The sequence below is a fragment of the Chelonia mydas genome, chromosome 2, assembly GCF_015237465.2.
Source record: "Chelonia mydas isolate rCheMyd1 chromosome 2, rCheMyd1.pri.v2, whole genome shotgun sequence".
Lineage (NCBI taxonomy): Eukaryota > Metazoa > Chordata > Testudines > Cheloniidae > Chelonia > Chelonia mydas.
The window spans coordinates 218,724,447-218,745,864 of NC_057850.1; the positions used below are offsets into that span (position 1 = coordinate 218,724,447).

Genomic DNA, 21,418 nt, shown 5'->3' on the forward strand with positions numbered 1-21,418 from the left:
TCTCCTCTTCCAGTGTATGACTAAAATAAGTGTGAGAGGATAAGATCTACTAGTTCTAAAATCTTGAAGGACATGGTAACCAAAAAAATAACCAGTTAACTAACTACAGATAACACCTCATTTCTTTAGTAAATCAATTAGTTTTAAAAGGGAAAACATGTATTGATAAAAAACTGCTTTTTTATGTATCCATCACATTTAAGGTATTATTTTTAATATAAAAATTTTAAAATGTTGTTTTTGTGCATTAATTAAATTTGAATTTCCATCCAAATAGAACTTGGCACAAATTGCAAGTAAAAAATTAGTTATCTAGTAAATAACGAACACATCATGGTTCACCATTTTCTAACAAAATATAAAATTGAAAAATTAAGAATCTGAATAAATGTAAATTAAGATATAGAACAGTTTAAATAAATGTGTGTATAGTGTATCCTCAGAGGAAAAAAAAGCACCAACTCTGGTGTGCAGGCTATATTTACTTGCAAAGCAATATGTTTTAATGGCTACCAATCAATGAGAATCAGCTATTCTTTAGGAAAATAACTTAGAAAGTACAAATGCAAAACATGACTAAACTACCTCTTAAATCAAGGTTTCCTGCTTCCTGATTTAAATCATGATTAAAATGTGACCTAAAATCAAGCCACCCTGATGTCTCCTAGTGCACACAAGTGAGATTCTTGTTGGTCCATTTTGGCTGTGAATTCACGGCAGGGATCATCACTTCCTTTCTGTTTTGTATAGCACCAATAAAGCTTCTCACAATAACAAGCCATGTGGGTTACACAGACCATAGGAGTCACAATCCTTACATTAAGAAAAAGAGTACTTGTGGCACCTTAGTGACTAACAAGGTGCCACAAGTACTCCTTTTCTTTTTGCGGACTTGTGTTACAGACTAACACGGCTGCTACTCTGAAACCAATCCTTACATTATTCATGCACAAAACTAATTTGTGAATTAAAATTGCTAGGCTGCATAATTTGTCAACACAAACCGTAAAAAGTACGGAAATGAGCAGTGAAGCCATGCTACTCATCAGCCCCTCCCCCCCCCCTTTTTTTAAAAGCCTCAATTGCATCTCTTCAGCACCCACAGCCAACACACCTCCATCCTTAGCCTGTACCACTCTCATACGCTCTTGAACTTTCCATTTACATTCATTCTAGTGGAAGTACTGGTATAGTTCCAGTTCTCTGCTGCCATCATAGCTGTCTGTCCATGCTGAGGAGGCAGCCATGAGAGCAGCAACATGCTTCTATGATGCTGACTCCCTTCACCCAAGGTGAAGAAGGGCACATACATCATCCTATCTCCTGTAGAGTGGGAAGAACAACCCCTCTAAGTGTCAAGGTGCTGATGTGCTTACTAAGGCAGAGCACCCCGACTCTGTACCTCAAAAGGCTGTTCCTAAGGATCTCAGGCAGTGTACATTAGTGAATCCCACCAAAGATGCTCCTTGGGTGAAACATATTCTAAATCATAAATACATGATAGTCAACTTAATTTTGGAACAAAAATCAATATTATCTTACTATAGCTTGAATTACAAGTAATTACATCTGTTTATTAAAATTACTATTAGTACCTACTCCAGCAAACACCCCATCGAGCATCGTAGAGTGGACACAGTGAAGATGATGGAAGAATACTTCTCACAGGATAGTCCATACAAGTGTTTTTTGTATTACACCAAAGGCACTGCATAGGAGAGAAACAAAGACATATTACAACTACTGACCATCAAACAGCTATTTACAAACAAGGGCCCCAATACAACAGTCCATGGACAGAATATCAAATTTAAGTGAGTATGAACACTATGTCCTGTGATCTTGAAGAATGAAGCACTACATGAATTATGAAAGCCCTAGTCGCAGTTCTACAGTTAGGGCTAAACTGAATTCATACTTAGAAAAACACTTTCAAATAATGGTGTTAAATATGAAAAAAATAAGTATTTCCCCCCCATAATTGTAGCACTTACTCTTCAACTACTGAATGATCTAATATTTAAGTAATCTGTCAATCTGAGTCAGAGTCACAGAATTCAAGGCCAGAACAGACCATTAGAGCAGAAGTTCTCAAACTGTGGTCCGCGGACCACTGCTCCATTCAGGTGGTCCGTGGATAGTTCCCTCTAAGGTGTGTGCCTGGGCAGCCGCACATGAGACAATGAAGGACCGCCCACCTAATTCGTGGAGCTGCGCAGGGAGGGAAAGAGGGGACTTTCCCCAGCTCCAGGTCTGCGGCTGCCAGCGAGAGACCCCCCTCCTTCCCAGCCCCAGCTCGGAGGTTGCTGCGGCTAGGGAGACAGGGCACATCCATCACATTAACAAGGTAAGATTACTGATATTAAAAATATGACTAATATGCTTTTATTTGTAGAACAAAAACAATTATTAATTTTTTTATACAGCGCTTTTATCCAAAGCGCTTTACAATAGTTAGCTAACAGTACAAACAACATTTGGAAAGATCATTAAGTGGTCCTCCAAGACCCTCAGCAATTTTCAAGTGGTCTGCGGGAAAAAAAAAAGTTTGAGAATCACTGCACTAGAGCATCTAGTCCGACCTGCTGCAAATCACAGGCTAACACCACCAGTCATACACTAAACGCAACAACAGAAATGAGACCAAACTAAATGAGAACCACAGGAGACTAGACTGGGGAAACTGATTCTTCCTAAAAGTGGTGGGGCAGAGGAAGTGGGAGGCACCACCCCCTCCATGGCCCCATCTCTCCCCACAAGGTCCCGCCCCATGGCCAAGCCGGAAGCCAGAGCCAGGCTGGGGAGCCTGGGCCACTCCAGCTGGCCGGGGTGGGCCCCCCCCAAGAGCTGCCCCTGTCCTGTGTCTCTGCCCCCTTGGCCTCCCACGCAGGACAGGTAGAAGGTACACGGCTCCCTACAGCTGCCTGCATGGTACTTACCCTGACCGGCTCTGGCTTCCAACCTAGCCGTGGGCCAGGGCTTCAGGGGCCAAAGAGCCATAGCCGGGCCATGGTAATAGCTGTCCAGCAGCTGTCCCTGGTCACAGCATCCCTTCCACACAGAGGTGTACATCTCCTGTCTGGGAGCGTGTGAGCCGTTTATACCCACTAGTGTGACCAGGGACAGCTACTGGTGAGCCTGGTGCCAGCCACCGTGGGCAGGATTGGGGCGGTACAGCCACGCCAGAAGAGCTGCCCAGGCTGGGTGCTGGCTTGTGCAAGTGGCAGCCTGACATGCTGCTGCTTTTGCTGCTGTGGTTCCTGGCCCAGTCACTGGCTATGGCCCTGCTTGTCTTGCTCGTTGTCCACTGAGTAGCAGGGCTCTAGCGACATCTGCTTTATATCCATGGACATACATTTTGTATCCATGGAGGGCTCTACCCACAGTATTCCTGGCACCTTTTTCACTGCCACCCATGCATAATGGGTTCTTCTTTTCAATTCTCTAGATCTCTTTCCAATGGCACTAAATACTTCCCAAATACATAAATTCTTTCTTATGATTCATCTTCTCTCCTGAAACTTTAATAATGAGCTCTTCTTCTACCTTCCCTACATTCACAACTTCAGTTTTTGTTAACTTCAAAACACAGATTCCCACTCCGATACCCTATTTACCAATTTCTCTTTGCTGTCAGACAAAAGGGCCAGATCGTCAGTATGTATTAGTTTTCTGTCTCCCCACCGGCTTGGTTCTCCTACTAATTAACGCCTTAACTAGGATGAAGAGAAGTGGACCCATTGTCTCAATCCCATCACCTTAAAACTCTCCGAAATTCAATATATTGTTACCACCTGAGCTCTTGACCATCAAGACAGCTCCTCTAACATCTCCACTTCCTTATGTCCCTTTCCCTTCAATATTCCAAATATCAACTTCTGCAGAACCAACTCATACGCTTTCTCAAGATCATTAATACTGAACAGCAATTATGCCCTCCATTTATGATTCTTTCAAACGTCTGTCTCGTTGCAAATATTTTATTGTGTCTATAATACTCCTTTCCTTTCTTAAAGCCATGTTGCACCTCTTCTATATATTCCTGCTATTATTTGTAAATACAAATACCATTAAGCTCTAATCATAATTATATGGTTATTGAATAGTGTTGCTATGGGACACAGTTAAGGTTGTTTCGGTGCCTTAACTGTGCATTTCGATACCTTAATATGTTTAGATTTCTTTTAAATTTAACCTCAACTCTGAATTTCCTGGGATTGGTGTAATTGCAACATGGCTATAATGTTTTTTCCTCTTAAACTAATGATTTGTACTCAGCCTTAATTCTAGTTTAATTTTTATCTGGGAATATAATATTGACACTAGTTCAGAATTCCTTCACCACACAACTGAATCAATGAAGAAATGTAGAATGGGGTTTTAATAGGAGCCCTTTCAGAACATGTTTTAATAGGACCTGCTCACAGCAGAAAGAGATTTCATCTAGAAACTATTCGTGATCCAATTGTACTACCAAGAAAATAGCTCTTAGAACCAAGATCTAATTTGCAGAGTATGCTGTTTTGTTTCTCTTTACAGGAGTCATGTTAGAAAATAAAATCCTGACATCAGTGAGATACTTATTCCCTTGCAGGTGGGGAAGAGCAATTCATTACTTGTAGCTTGTGGTATGCAGGCTGTTTTGGTTCAAATAATCTTTCTGAAAAAAGGGGTACTTCACTTTACAAAGAACATCTAAACAAGCAGAATGCTTTAATTTCCCCCAAAATGAATATCTTTACAGGATCAATTTTACACAAAGATGTTAAGATAGTTCAGCCAACACAAACGAGCACCATTTCTTATAATATGCAAGATAAACTGTATGAATATATGAAGAACAGCCAGCCTAATATCAGCTTGACTGATCATTAAAGCCACTGCTAAACTGCTGCTGGCTGTAAGTAATAGCGTGGATAGATCAACTTTAGCACTTTCTGGAGACTGCCTATGTAACTGTTACAAATGCATGCAGCCTCAAGGGCAGAAGATTTGGTATGTGAGAGCACAGGGTAAAATAAGAAAATTCTTTAACAGACTTATTCTTGATGTCAAATTAGGAACTGCCTTACTACAGCTATTCTTTTTACGGAAGCTACAAGACAACCAAATTTCACTGGTATTATGAAACATCTAACTTAAGTTCTCAAATTCATGACAGTCTACAACTGAAAATTGAAAATATTTAGCTGGTCTATTTAGGCAGAGATTATCATCATAGTTTGCACTGTATTTTGATAATATTTTAAGACCCAAATTTAGATTGGAATCTGTTAGTACGGACTCCAGATTTTACATGATGTCTAAGTGAGCTTGTGGCATTAGGCTATACTCATTATCAGGATAATATCTTATTAGACTCCTGACAGAATTCATATCGCCCACATATTTCAGTGCCCTCCATGCAGAAAAATGCAAAAGAAATCTGGGGGGAGGGGAGGAGACGTGCCTCTTCCCAGGCAGCACATCTATTCCAGTGTGCCTGCAGCAGCCTAAGTGATACAGATCACTGCAAGGGGAGGGGAGCTGGACGTGTGTGCCTGCCAACAAGCGAGAGACATTCTTGGCTTGTCTACACTGGCAATTTACAGTGCTGCAACTTTCTTGCTCAGGGGTGTGAAAAAACAGAGCTGGTATCTAAACTCTCCCAGTGCTCTGCCGTGACTACACAAGCCACGTTAGTGCTTTAGCGTCGCCAGCATAGACTAGCCCTTAGTCCCTCTCCCTTGCTACTGCGTCTGGGGGTGTGGAGGCTGTAGGTCTTTTTAATTCTGCAGGAGGAAGGGTCCTTCCCCGAGGCAGAAATGGGTAGTAACATTGTTAATGTTCCTGTTTTTAGTTAACTGTTCCCATTCTCAATCAATTCTCCAAGGAGCATAAAACCTGTAAAAGTTTTAAGGCCCCTACATTGCCAGAGTGATGTAAAGCCTTATAAATGACAGTAGGAGAATCAGCTAGGAAGATCTATGTGCTTTCGCACTTTTTTCCTGTGCCAAAATGACACAATGGGGTTAGATTACAGCTCAAGATTTATTTTACTTACCCATTAAAAAAGAGACTTTGAGGGCAAATAAAATATTTACCAAGCAGTCAATAAAAGGTCAGGACAATCAGAAGCAAACACTTCCCGAAGTACCCAGCCAGGTCCAGGACAATGATTAGCAAAACTATAACTTTCATGTGTAAAAGTCTGAGCAATTTAAAATGACATTCCAGTTTGGCTTTTTTTGGCGCTGTTTGGCGTTCTGTAATGTAATTTAATTTAAATGAAAATCCAGGATTATAACTGCAATGCAGGGTATTAGTTACCAAAGTATTTATAACTTAAATTTCATGTGTTTAGGAAATGCTGAATAGTTATTGTAATTTTTTTCTGTAATTAATTAAATAAATGACCAAAACAACTGAAACTGATGTGATTATACTGCATTATTTTGACAAAATACGTAGAATATTGCAGAATTTTAACTTTTTGGTGCAAAATTTTTATTTTTTTGACACAGAATCCCCCATGGAGTATCATCATCATCATCGAAGCAGAACAATTCTTAGTCTTGTGAATGCAAAAAAATGCTGCTTCGTCTATCTTCTATAATTAGAGGTACAGCATACATAGGACTAATCTCTGTCACTGAGGTAAGTCACTGCTGTTTTAAAAAGCTGGGTGTAATTTATTAGTGTCAATTTACTTTGTTTTTAGTTTTTTTATTTTTGCTGGTATGCCTGAAATTTATTTTAGTAATATAAACTTTAAGGACTAATTCTGGCCAAAACAAGGCATGAGGGGAATGGTAAAGAACAAATTAAAAAAAAAATAAATAAAAATCTACTTTTCTCAAATATCTCGGAAAAAAATAAAAAGTTAGTTTTTTTTTAAAAACAGAGAAAGAGGCAATATAGTCTCACACAAGCGAAAGAGTTTAATATGCAATGTTAAGAAGCCTGGTTTGTATTAAGTCTCTTGTTTTGGAACTTCTTGTCCCCAGTCTGCATCAAGCCACCATGCATGCACACAAACAGGGAGAATAGAAGCCTCTTTTTCACTGCATCCAATGCCAGACATCCTGCAGATGGTCTATCAAGAGGTAGTGTTCAGCAGATAACATAACTGGTAATTTTATAACCACAGCAAAAAGAATGCCATTAAGCTCTCTTTTCAGAAGTCAATACAGAATGTTCAGTTACAAGATTTAAGGGCTCAGGCCACAATTTTTCAGATGTGATACCTAAAATAACGCACCTGAAATCTACATTTAGGCACCTAAATAAAAGTGGCCTGATTTCTAAAATGCAGAGCACTCACAATGGAAACTGCACCTGCTCCAGAAACTCCGAAGATCAAACCACTTTTATTTAGGTGCCTGAAGTTTGAACATTCTGACCTATATGGTAGGGATGGTAAAAAACTAAACCAAGCAACTAAGTCAAGCTATATTGGGTGAACTCACACCCACTGCAGTAATTACTATGGTGATGCACGTCCACACTACACTCCTTGGATCGGTGGTGAACGTCCTCACCAGGAGCGCTTCCACCGACCTAAGAGGGGCAATGTGGGGAGCCTAGAGCCTGGTCTCTCAGCTCCCTGCCAAGAGCCTGGCTGCCCCACAGGATCCTAGCTGGCTGGACTCCTCCCCTGCCCGACTCCACATTCCCTGCCAGCGGAAGCCACCCAGGGCTTCTCGCCCCAGGAGAGCAGGGTTCAGCTGCCTTGGTTTCTTCGCCCGCCCCTAACGTGCTCCCTGCCAGGCTACTGGCTGGGAGCGGGTGTGCCCCCCCAGCTTCTCACCCCAGCTCTCCAGAGATATGGAAGGCAGCTACCAGGCTTTCTTGTCAATTTCCCAGCTCCTGTTGTGAAACTGACAAGACAGCCAATGTATCAGATGAAGTGTCTACACAGACACTGCATCACCCTAACTACACCAACATAAACCTTATACCTCTTGTGGAGATGGAGTTATTATGTCAGTGTAGTAGGGCACTTACATCGGTGGGAGGAAGCCTGTAGTATAGACACTGGTAGTGTAGACCAGCCCTAAGATTAGTAGAAATTATTGTCTAGTCCCCAAATGCATATTTTCATTTTCTGCAGCCATCTATTTTACTACCAAAATAAGCAGCTGGGTATTTTTCTACTTTGACAATTAAAAAAAATCATTTCCAGTGATCTAATGCCTTTACATTGCATACATAAATGCTAATGGTTTAGTTATTTCTGCCTTATATTTTTCTGTGAATTGGCTCAGTCATGTGAATCGGCTCAGTCAAGTCTAAACTCATCTCTCCAAGGTCAGTCCTGATGATATTAAGGCAGTCTCACTGGATCATCATCATTCTGTCATCAAAGAAGTATATACGTCGATAGTTTGACAGATTTTGAAGATGTAACATATCTACATTTCTTCTGGTGTCTTCAGCACACACACACACCTGTGAATTTATTTTCTTCTCAATGCACCTGAGTAGTTCTCACTTGTGTTGATGGAAAGCGTGTCTGGGGTGTGTGTGTCAGGAATACACCTATTAACATGCCAACATTTTGGTACTTACAAGCAGCATCTATTCGAAGAGAAAATACTAAAAAAAAGCTTCCTATACATAGCAAATAAGTGATAAGTGAATTCATCAATAGTTACAAGCTCATCCTAGATGACTCACATGTACCTTCTCCTGTCTTCTACTTCAAAGATGATGAGCACCTTTATTTATTGCTTTGCTAGACTTATGTTGAGTTAGTGGAGGACTAACAGCACACACACTGAACAACTATGCCAGCACAGAGAGAATCAGCATATTTCATCTTATTGTTTTAAAATTTGCTGTCCCAAGGCTAATCGGGACTAAATGAAATGATCCATTACAACAAAGTAACATATGTGGGAGAACACAAGACTGTTTATCTTTTTTTAGTGAAAAGATGTTTTACAATAATTTCTACAGGTTTCAGAGTAACAGCCGTGTTAGTCTGTATTCGCAAAAAGAAAAGGAGTACTTGTGGCACCTTAGAGACTAACCAATTTATTTGAGCATAAGCTTTCGAAAGCTTATTCTCAAATAAATTGGTTAGTCTCTAAGGTGCCACAAGTACTCCTTTTCTTTTTGCGAATAATTTCTACAATTTCTACTTTTTCATTAGCTGGATGAACAAATAATGCTTTATATGATGCTGGCAAATCAAGTGCCAATTCTGGCTAAAGCTGAAGCCTTTAGCTAAGAACTGACAAACTCATAGCTGGAAACCAAATCAGCTTACCTGTATGTTAGTATTGTTCAAAATTAGTATCAGTCTTATAATAATGTATTTAGTGTTTAGAGCTCTACAAAATGCTTGTAAGTTACTACATGCAGTAATCTCACTTTTAATGTCTGTTTTCCCTGCCAGAAGGAAATATATAAACTTTGCTTTATAACTTTGAAAATGTTTGCTTTGAGCTTGTGAACTCAGGCATGGGAATCATTCCCCCGCCCATTCAAGAGGCTTATCAAGATTAAACAGGCCATTAAGGAACATTGCAACACAAGAATAGGTGAATGGCCTTATTGAATCTCGGAAATGCAACGTGTAAGGGAGCTCATCTCATGGACTGGAAGACTAAATGTAAAAGATAAAAGAGGGTCACAAGAGAATTTTCATGTCTTTGCTGTTTGCATCTCACATGGCCAGAGACTCTAAACTGAACCAAGAGATCCCTCCAGGGTTATCCCTGGATTTGCCAAAACACATTGTGCATTGACAGATCACAACTCCTCTCACTTTTAGGATTTAGATTGCAACTCATTTGTGTGTGTATATGTTTGCTTGCTTTAACCTGTAAATAACTTTCTTTTTCCTAGTTAATAAATCTTTAGATAGTTTATTACAGGATTGGCTGCAGGCGGTGTCTTTGGTGAAAGATCTAAGGTACCAATTGATCTGGACGTAAGTAACTGGTCTCTTGGGACTGGAAGCGACCTGAATATTTTGTGATTTTTGGTCTAAGTGACCATTTATCACTAAGTCCAGCTCACCTATGTGGCAAGATAGACTGGAGAGGCTAAGGGGACTGTCTGTGACTCTACAATAAGACCGATATAGTGATCCAGGAGTTCACATTTGTTACTGTGTTGGTGAAATCTAATTATAAAACATATCACCAGTTTTGGGTGTCTGCACGGCTTTTGACAGTCTGCTCCGAGGTAGGCACACAGCCGTGAGCCACTCCAGACAGCATGACACTGTCTAATGACTTATACTATTTTGCTATCTCCTTCCCCACCCTCCTCTGAGCCTGTGCGGCACAGCTACGGAGTTAGCTGTGGTAAGACATTTCAGCATCATCTCATTAAATGTAAGCATCACCAGATTCTCTGACCCCAAAATAGTGTAAAAAGATGACAAAACTTACTGAAACATTTTTTAGACATTCTTCACAGGACTTGAAGGAGAAATTAGAGCATGCTAGAAAAAAAGAATTATATCAAAGTTATGAACCTTTTTTAATCAATAGTATCAAATAATATAACTTTTAAATCACAGCCTGTATACACAAAAATGTAATCTCATCTATCAAATACATGCAAAGAAGGAATGGTGAGTTTGCGTCTATATTTTAAATAAAAGCTTTCATTTCCACTAGTATTTTAACAAGTAAAATGACACTGAACACTTAATTTCACCTCCACACTGTTTAGGAAAAAAACTTATGCCCATGCCTGGCTCTAATTCGCAAAAGGAAGATCAGTGAAAGAGGACTGTTCTCTCTAAGATGATTACGGAAGACTTAATCCGTGACCCGAGAGTTTTGAGCTTGCCTACATCTTTGCTGAAATTCTGTATCTCTTGCAGTTAAATTTGAAGGAAACTCTGAGCTCTGAAGCTTTGGAAGCAGAAGCCAAGCAATGCCTAACCTGGATTTAGTATCAAAATTTTCCTCCTTTCCATAAAAAGTCTCAAGAACTTTTTAAAAAGGTTTAAAAAATAAAACCTCATGACAGGCATTTTCTCATTCTAAGAGGAAAAAACTTTCTGAAGACAGGAGACCAAATTACTTAGCAAAAAGCTCAACAAAAACTGTTAAGGGATGTTTTAAAAGCCAAGTGATATAGGAAGATTTAATCTATATTTTAGTTAGGTTTTACAATGAAAAACATATCTTCAAGCACATTGTTGTTCATATTGCCTAAGGATGACTACAGTCATAACTAGTAGCTATTTTTCAGTTGCAGGTAACAGGATGCAACTTGTTTTAATCATTACAGAAAGAGTTTAGAGGTTAATGTTTGTGAAATGCCATCCTGTCTGGTCCTTCATCCACAGCACAGATAGAATAGCTTCTTCTCACTGGCCCAGTGAGGTGCCTCAGTCCTGACCTAAATGGACCACTTCTAGAGACTAAAAGATAGTTCAGTCTATTTGCCCAACCAATCCTTGATTTTCTAGATACTCTGCCAAAAGGAGTTCCAATTGTAATTTTTTGTGTGCAAATACCTATCCACTAGAAACTGGCATGACACCATCAATTCATTTCACACAGGCAACACATAGCAAGTCATCAGATGGTAATGACTGCTAGTCAGGAATATAGTTCTACTTTTACACAACCATCTAGTAGTCATAAATAGGTAACAAATGTTTTAAGTCTACAAAAATTGTCAAAGAGCTTAGGGTTTCTTTTTCCAAAACATCTAGAAGATATTTAAACTCCTACATTTCATAATTTATTGTCCTGCTGCTTTGACATTAATTCTTAGTATAACACAAATCTGTGCTTTATTTACTAGTATATTCAGATTAATAAATTAAATTAATAAATTTTAAAACCCCCTACTGATTAGTTCACATTGTATCAAGAAGTAGCCAATGCAATGAAGAAACTCTAATTCTAATAGTATGGCCAGTACACCAACCTCAAGCAAAAAATGGAAATCAAAATTTAGAAAAATTCATAAAGCCTATAGCAAATATTCCTTAACTCTCCAAATCTAAGTTTTCAGTAATGTTATGCCACCTGGGCAAAAAAACATTCACAATGATCAGAGCTACAAAACTGAAGTTTCTAAATGAAGTTCAGGAAATTGGTTCATTCAGTGCACTGGTATTGTCAGAAAGGTATGAGAATACCAGGGAGTTTTAAATTTTCTTTTAAACGGATGATGTTTTATAACTGAAGTCATTCAAAGCAAAAATGAAGCAAAAACCCACAAGAACTACGCTAAGAAAGTAAATAGGGTGCAGGACTAGTTCAACTCAGTGAAATTTCACAGGCTCTCAAGAAGATCTGGCAGATAACCTAAAACCTTGCGTGCTCTTTGAACAACATAACCAATGATTTCTTTAGATTTATAAAAATAAACAGTACCCATATAAAAGCTCTAAATGCCAAATATTCTGATTGTGGAATTTTTAATATACACGTCAGTCAGCCTCACTCCTCTTACAAAGCAGCAGTTCACAATTTAATAAAACACCCCACTACACCAGACACCCAATTCTGTACTATCAAAATGACCATGGGGGGAAAAAAAGACATTTTAAAATCTTTTATTTGTTGTTGTTACAACACCTAAAATTACTATAAGTGAAAGATAAATTAGAAAATATATTTTCTAATTTTCATTTTGTTTTACTCTGTGCACTTTATAGCACAGCTTACAGCTGTTTTCACTATTTGCTTTGCAGTCAGGTACAGCTTTCCCTTCCCTGTTTGTGTTGGTCTTTCAAACAGCAACAGGGGAGAGAGAATAAAACATTTTTAAATATAGGAAAATGCAATCAAAACCAAATATTGGTAGGCAGATTCAGAAGCCAGTCCAGTACTTGGAAACTACTTTCAAGTCTTTTTAACATAACTGGATTTCAAATTGATAATGTATCCATAAAATTTCAAGATTCCAAGGCCTTGTCTTTACTAGGAAAGAGAGGTGTATTTTTAACACACATTAAAAATCAAAACTTGCCTTTTCTACACAGTTTTTGTATTGGGTTGGCTATTTCAGGTAGAAAGTGATTTTTTTTAACCCCAATAGTTATAACAGTTGTATCAGTATAAAGATGCCTGATAACTAGTGGTAAATAACGAAGATATCAAGTCCTTGATTCAGAATGATCTGGATCGCTTGATAAACTGGGTGCAAGCAAACAATATGCATTTTAATATGGCTAAATGTAGATGTTTACATGCACAAAGAATATAGTCCACACTCACAGGAAGGGGGACTCTATTCTGGGAAGAAGTGACTGAAAAAGATTCAGAGGTTGTAGTGGATAATCGGCTGAACATGCACTCCCATTGTGATGCTGTGGCCAAGTGAGTTAATGCGATCCTGGGATGCATAAACAGGGGACTCTTGAGTAGTAGAGAGGATATTTGGTACAATGTGATCGCTGCTGGAATATTGTGTCTAGTTATGGTGTGTACAGTTCAGGAAGGATGTTGATAAATTGGAGAAGGTTTAGAGAAGAGCCATGACAATGACTGAGGGATTAGAAAAAATACCTTGTAGTCAGAGACTCAAAGAACTCAATCTATTTATTTTAGATAAGAGAAGTGACTTGATTATAATCTACAAGTATCTACATGGGGAACAAATATTTAATACTGTGCTGTTCAATCTAGCAGAGAAAGGAATAACAAAGGAAGTTGAAACTAGACAAATTCAGACAGGAAACAAGGTGTAAATTTTTAACAGTGTGAGTAATTAACCACTGAGACAATTTACCATGGATCATGGTGGATTCTCCATATACTGACAATTTTCAAAACAGGCTGTTTTTCCTAAAAGATATGCTCTAGGAATTATTTTGGAGAAGTTCTACAGCCTGTTATACCAGAGGTCAGACTAAATGATAACCATGAACCCTTCTGGCCTTGGAATCTATGAATCTTACACAGGATTAAGCTACCATGATATTAAACATCCTTATACCACTGTAACTGCATCCACACTAGTGCGTTGTACCACTTAACTATACCAACACAGTTAAGGCTGTATAATTTTTGTACGTAGAAAAGCTGTAAGATTTTAACGTGTGTTAAAAATACACCTTTCCCCCTCACCTAGATATGGCCTAAAAGGAGATGAAGAGCTGAATGTAGGAAGTACACAATTCCCACAGTGCAAGTAATCAATGTTTAGAGTCAGATTTGCATTCTCAGAGCACACTATTTTACAGAGGTGTTAGCTGCTCTGGCTCTTGTTGGTTCATCCCATATTTTAGTAGCAGAATAAAAAAAAAGTTCACTTTTGTCACAATACATTGAGCAGCTGGTGGGGGGGAGGAAGAGAGGAAATTTAATATTCCTTTTCATGGAGAAATCTTTGTGGAAGACAGCTGGTCTGCTCAAACTGAATCCTGAGTATTCATTACAATGTACTTCTCACAATCTACTTTAATGAAAGCCAAAATATTAAAACATTTTCTTGTAACATCTGTCAATAACTATTAAAGTTGGAAGATATTTTTACCAAGAGCCTTCAATGGCCTGGCACAGTTCTGGTGCCCAGAGGATAACTAGTATGGCAGCAGTCCATCAATCTAGAATACCTCAACCATTCCTCATTACAAAACCCATCCCTCATGTATGGAGACAACACACAGAGGATGTATTCTCTCCTCTTCAAACCTTTTGAAAACCCTGCTGTTCTACCAACCTGACCAGTACTAAACCAAGAATGAACGGCATGAGGATTTTAGCTAAAATATAGACATTTGTGACTCTACCACTAATCTCTTCGAGGCAGTCATTTTATTTGCCCAGCATACTTTCTCTGGAGCATAGCCCCATCCCACAATAATAGTGCTGTACAAAGAGCTTGAGTCCTGCAGACTGAAGCTTGCTCTAAGCAACAGGGTTAGATCGATGTAAGACCTACAAAATTAAGTTGACCGGAGTTAGGTCAACCTACAGCCACCACAGTAATTACTGTGGTGGTTCATGTTCACACTACACGCCCTCTGTCAGTGGTGCCAGGTATCAGAGAGCTAGCTGTGTTAGTCTGTACCCACAAAAATAACAAGGAGTCCGGTGGCACCTTAAAGACTAAACAGATTTATTTGGGCATAAGCTTCTGTGGGTTAAAAAAACCCCACTTCTTCAGACACATCTGCATTCAGTGGCGCGCACCCAAACCAGGAGTGCTTCCACCAACTTAACTGTGACAGGTACGGACAGGTGGAGTCCTCCCTGCTCTAGGCCTGTCAGCCCTGCCATGAGCTCACAGCTGGAGGTCCCCCCACTCCAAGGGGCTGACAGTCCAAGCCAGGGCCAAATGCACCCATGTAAATTTGGAGAGCAGACCTCATCAGCAGGGAGAGGGGAGGGAGCTCCAGCTGTGAGCTAATTTAGGTCAATTTAAATTTTGTAGTGTAGACAAGGTGTGAAGCTATCTGATGTGAAACCCTGGCCTCGCAGTTACTGCAGAAAGAATTTAACAAAACCCCTAGGACAACCCAGTTCCTGTTTCTCCGTTAGGCTTTTCTCGGGTGCCTCACGCCGGGTGAGTCACAACTGGCCCGTCTTGGGGAAAAACTCTGCCCCTAGGGTGTTTTAGGGCAGGTCTACACATTCACTAGAAATGTACACGGGGGGGGACAGTGGGGTCTCGTTTTTCCGCCCTGTTCCCATTACCCTGCCTATGCAGCACCCCAGGCGGGCTGGAGAGCGGCCCGGCTACGGAGGGCCGGGAAACCGGCCTGCCCTACACGCACCAAGGCACGTGGTACCGGGGGGGCAGCCAACCTCTGTGCCCCCCCGGAGCCCAACCGCACTACACCGGCGCCCCCCACCCCCGGAGCCCAACCGCACTGCACCGGCGGGCCCCCCCCCCCAGCCCCGGAGCCCAACCGCACTGCACCGGCGGGCCCCCCCCCCAGCCCCGGAGCCAGGCGCCAGCAGCCCCCAGAATCTAACTGCGCGGCGCCCCCCGGCCCGGGCCCCCCTCAAGCCGGGGAGCCCCCAAGCCCGGCCACGGGCTCCGCTCTGCGCAGCTCCCTTGCTGTGCGGCCCCGCCCCTCCTCACCCGGTACAGTCGGGTCTCCCGGGCCCCTTCCCGACCCCGGGCGGATGAGGACCAGGCCGGGCAGCCAGAGCGCGCAGAGCCGCACGGCGTCCATCCCTGCCGGGCCGAGCTGACCGCGGGGCCGCCCCGCACTGGCCGCCTTCTTCCAGGGCGTGCCGGGAACCGCAGCCCCGAGCGCCGCCTCCCGCGCAGGCTCACTGCCAGCCGCGGAGCCGGGCTGTGCCGGGTCCAGCGGCCTCTAGCGGCGGCCAGCGGCTCTGCTGCTCTCGCCACCCGGCAGTTCCTGCTCGACAAGAGCCCGTGGCTTGCCCGGCTGCTCCAAACGCATGGCAGGCTGGCTCCCGGGGGCTGAGTGGCAAGCAGCGGAGCGCCAGCTCTGTCCTCTTTTCCCTCCCCTTCTGCCCTGTGGTGTGTCTCCCTCTGATGTCATTCCCTGCCCTAGGAGGCTCAGTCTTTCTTTCCCTCCTCTTTGCCCTGTAGTCCCCTCTTCTCTTCGCCTTCATGGTGTGTCCTCTCCTGGCCCCTTTGGGCTTCTTTTTGCTTCCACAGTTAGCTGGAGTTAGTACCCTCAAGTGACTGGACTGGCGCTAGCCTAGCTCCAGTGAGAGTGAACACACGCTTCAGAGTAGCCCTGGAGTTACACAGAGTGACTGGCTTAGCAGAGCGCTGGGTTCAGCAGAGTGATCACATTAGCTGGTGATTTGTTGTAACTGGAACTATTGCATCCGCACTACATTACTATAGCATCACTCGCACTTCAACCCCATGCCCCGTGAAGGGCCAACTAGCTTGAGTTTAAAGCACCACTTTACTTGAGCTAGACATTTTTGTGTGTGGTCTGTGGACAGAAGTCGAGTTGGGGTAACACTATGGCCTTGTCTACCCTGCCACTCTGCAGCACTGAAACTTTCTCGCTCAGGGGTGTGAAAAAACACCCCCCTGAGCGATGCAAGTTTCAGCGCTGTAAAGTGGCAGTGTAGAGAGTGCTGCAGCGCTGGGAGCTACACCCCTCGTGGGGGTGGGGTTTTTTACAGCACTGGTGACACGACGACACAGCCACTTTAAAGCACTACCACAGCAGCAGCTTGGTAGTGAAGACTTACCCTAATGGGGCTGGAAAAACACATCCTTTGTTGGACTGGAGAAAGAGTCTGAGGATGCTCCTACTGCAAAAGGCTGGTTTGTGAGGCTACCTACTTAGCTGTCCCTCTCATCCATTTCTCTGCAGGGAGGCACTCCCAGTTTGCAGGCCATCACAGTACTGAAGACAACAGAGATTGGCAGCAGCTGCCTCTAAAGCATCCCAGCTTTTACCAATCTGAAATCCCAGCTACCCTGGGACACATGACCAGAAACCAATGATTGTGCTGGGAATTTTGTGGGTTTTTTTGGCAAATATGACTTGACTTGGGTGCAACTAAGAACAGGTTCATCAGAACATACAGAATGTTACAAAGTTTTGTCATCAGAGCCAGTTTTGGGGATTGTATGGAACCGGTAGCTAATTGGCTCCCACGTTTTAGAAGACAGCCCTAAAAATAACATAAGACAGTTGCCTGAGTGCATTAGCTCGCACTCTGACTATTCTTAGGCAGAATTAAAGAGCGAAGATTAGGCTTTGTCTACATTGGCATTTCGTCGGCAAAACTTTTGTCATTCAGGGGTGTTAAATGAATGCCAAAAGTTTTACCGACAAGAAGCACCCGTGTGAACAGTGCTTTGTCAGCAGGTGCGCTCTCCTGCCGAAGAAGCTGCTGCCACTCATGGGGGATGAAAGCTTTGTTGGCAGAAGAGCTCTCTACTAGTCAGCTCTGGTAAAACACCCAGCAGCTTGGCCTTCTGGCTTTTCAGATTAACACTTGGGCAGGGCAGTAGGGAAGAGAAGGCAAGGGAAGGAGTGTTGCAATTTTTGTAATTTTTTATTGAGTCTTGTAATATTTGATAGTTTTCTTAAAGCCCCAACTGCTGGAATCAAGTGATTACATGAGAATCCCAGCTTTCATTTAAATAAAAAAAATTCTAGTTGTCATGGTTGTGGAGAAAAGCTTGAAAACATGAAGTGAGTGCACCCCAAAAGCTCAAAAACCAGAAGACAAATAAAAAGGACCCAAGACTTAAAAAAAAACACTTGTCTTTTTTTGCGGCCTAACTCATGAATTCTGAATGCTCAAGTTGGCAAAATATTATTATTATAGACCCCATTGTGGTTGGCACTGTACAAACACAGAACAAAGAGAGATTTGCTGTCACCACTGCCACACTTCCCAGCTACATGGAAGGGGGGGTGAGGAGAAGGAGAAGATGTACAGTTCACCTTCCTTATTGTGAGGAATGAAATGAAAGAAATAGGATGTGAGAAAGGTGGGGAAAGACATAGGCCCAGATCCTCAAAGGTATTTAGGCCACAGAGACCAAGATTGGAAATGAGCTGGAATAACTTGACGAGGATTTAAAAAACCTGAAGTCCACTATATGTCACATATTGCTTTAGTTAGAAGTAAAGCACAAGGTTTTATAAGTTCTGTACAAATGGATCTTAACTCTTGAATCACTTGGAACATGTTCTTGGAAATATCTCAAAGCTTGCATCCAGTAGCTAGAGTTTTCATGACCTGTATTGAATTATGTCTGAAGCAGAACAGGAGCCAACTAGCTAATTTTTACATGTTGCGTTTCAAATTACAACTTGATTACAATTCTTTCTCCTGAATTGCTTGTAGTACATTAGTCCTCAAAAAAATGGCTTTCAAATGGGGCAACAAGTTATGACAGAGGCGGAAGACTTGAAATAAGAGAATTGCTTGAAAGTTATATGGAAATAGTGTAATCATTTGGCTCTTCTAATCTATCATTTATTCCACTGAGAGACAAAATGTAAATATAATTTATGAACAGCTACTGTAATTCTGTTACAATAGCCATAGCTATAATAACGAGTCATCTTTTTTTTTTTTCTGATTGGGTAACCACTACCTCAACTGTTATAAATCCTGGGTAAAATGGAACAAAGAGATATGATCCCTTCCAACGAAACATGATTTGGAATCAGCAAAAGGTTAAAGAAGAGGATAAGCTGAATAGCAAACAACCCTCTCCTGCCAAAAAACCATTCATCAGAAAATGTTCAGGTTTTTAACCAGATCTAGTTTAGTATCTCTCATAATTTCCTTGTTAAATACAAGTAATTACAAGTAATATGATCTTTATAATGGTCAGCCCTGTAAACTCAGCCTGTGCTCTGAGAGTTAAGGGGAAATGTTTCCATTTTTCTGCATTACCACCAGTAATAAGGTTCTAAAGGTCAAGTTACGCCCTTAGTTATGCAGCCTTGTGCCTTTAGCAAACAGGGAAAGATTAAGAATGAGCTCTCAAAACTGGATACTCTCAAAAAAACCCAACCTTTGACACAAACTTCCTCGTGGCTGGACTTTACTAAAACTAGACAAGCCATTTACAACACATACTTTGCTTCTCTACAAAAGAAAAAAGACACTAAATTATCTAAACTACTACATGCCACAAGGGGCCACTGCAATGGTTCCCTTAACCCACCCAGCAATATTGTTAATCTATCCAACTATACTCTTAACCCAGCAGAAGAATCTGTCCTATCTCGGGGCCTCTCCTTCTGCCCCTCAAACCCCACGAACATGATACAGTTCTGTGGTGACCTAGAATACTATTTTCGACATCTCCGACTCAAGGAATATTTCCAACACACCTCTGAACAACATACTAATCCACAGAGACCTTCCTACCAACACTACAAAAAGAAGGATTCTAGGTGGACTCTTCCTGAAGGTCGAAACAGCAGGCTGGACTTCTACATACAGTGCTTCCGCTGACGTGCACGGGCTGAAATTGTGGAAAAGCAGCATCACTTGCCCCATAACCTCAGCCGTGCAGAACACAATGCCATCCACAGCCTCAGAAACAACTCTGACATCAGAATCAAAAAGGCTGACAAAGGAGGTGCTGTTGTCATCATGAATAGGTCGGAATATGAACAAGAGGCTGCTCGGCAGCTCTCCAACACCACTTTCTACAAGCCATTACCCTCTGATCCCACTGAGGGTTACCAAAAGAAACTACAGCATTTGCTCAAGAAACTCCCTGAAAAAGCACAAGAACAAATCCTCACAGACACACCCCTGGAACCCCGACCTGGGGTATTCTATCTGCTACCCAAGATCCATAAACCTGAAAATCCTGGGCGCCCCATCATCTCAGGCATTGGCACCCTGACAGCAGGATTGTCTGGCTATGTAGAATCCCTCCTCAGGCCCTACGCTACCAACACTCCCAGCTATCTTCGAGACACCACTGACTTCCTGAGGAAACTACAATCCATTGGTGATCTTCCTGATAACACCATCCTGGCCACTATGGATGTAGAAGCCCTCTACACCAACATTCCACACAAAGATAGACTACAAGCCATCAGGAACACTATCCCCGATAATGTCACGGCAAACCTGGTGGCTGAACTTTGTGACTTCGTCCTCACCCATAACTATTTCACATTTGGGGACAATGTATACCTTCAAATCAGCGGCACTGCTATGGGTACCCGCATGGCCCCATAGTACGCCAACATTTTTATGGCTGACTTAGAACAACGCTTCCTCAGCTCTCGTCCCCTAATGCCCCTACTCTACTTGCGCTATACTGATGACATCTTCATCATCTGGACCCATGGAAAAGAAGCCCTTGAGGAATTCCACCATGATTTCAACAATTTCCATCCCACCATCAACCTCAGCCTGGACCAGTCCACACAAGAGATCCACTTCCTGGACACTACAGTGCTAATAAGTGATGGTGACATAAACACCACCCTATACCGGAAACCTACTGACCGCTATTCCTACCTACATGCCTCCAGCTTTCACTCAGACCACACCACACGATCCATTCTCTACAGCCAAGCTCTACGATACAACTGCATTTGCTCCAACCCCTCAGACAGAGACAAACACCTACAAGATCTCTATCAAGCATTCTTACAACTACAATACCCACCTGCTGAAGTGAAGAAACAGATTGACAGAGCCAGAAGAGTACCCAGAAGTCATCTACTACAGGACAGGCCCAACAAAGAAAATAACAGAACGCCACTAGCCATCACTTTCAGCCCCCAACTAAAACCTCTCCAATGCATTATCAAGGATCTACAACCTATCCTGAAGGACGACCCATCACTCTCACAAATCTTGGGAGTCAGGCCAGTCCTTGCCTACAGACAGCCCCCCAACCTGAAGCAAAAACTCACCAGCAACCACACACCACACAACAGAACCACTAACCCAGGAACCTATCCTTGCAACAAAGCCCGTTGCCAACTGTGCCCACGTATCTATTCAGGGGACACCATCATAGGGCCTAATCACATCAGCCACACTATCAGAGGCTCGTTCAC

At 42.0% G+C, this 21,418-nt stretch overlaps 1 protein-coding gene across 2 annotated transcripts in view; it reads right to left on the minus strand.

Annotated features, from left to right (window-relative positions):
• The window catches only part of LOC102929613 (pituitary tumor-transforming gene 1 protein-interacting protein), a 57,220-nt gene extending 41,027 nt beyond the window's left edge, over positions 1 to 16,193 (minus strand). For both annotated transcript variants that reach the window (XM_037890731.2, XM_043541225.1), the window contains exons 1-3: positions 16,000 to 16,193; positions 10,386 to 10,438; positions 1,600 to 1,708 (exon numbers count right to left, since the gene is read on the minus strand). In XM_037890731.2, coding sequence (XP_037746659.1) covers positions 1,600 to 1,708; positions 10,386 to 10,438; positions 16,000 to 16,093 — 256 coding nt within the window. In that variant the 5' untranslated portion in view covers positions 16,094 to 16,193. The remainder of the gene's footprint in view (positions 1 to 1,599; positions 1,709 to 10,385; positions 10,439 to 15,999) is intronic.
• Between the last annotated feature and the right edge of the window lie 5,225 nt (positions 16,194 to 21,418).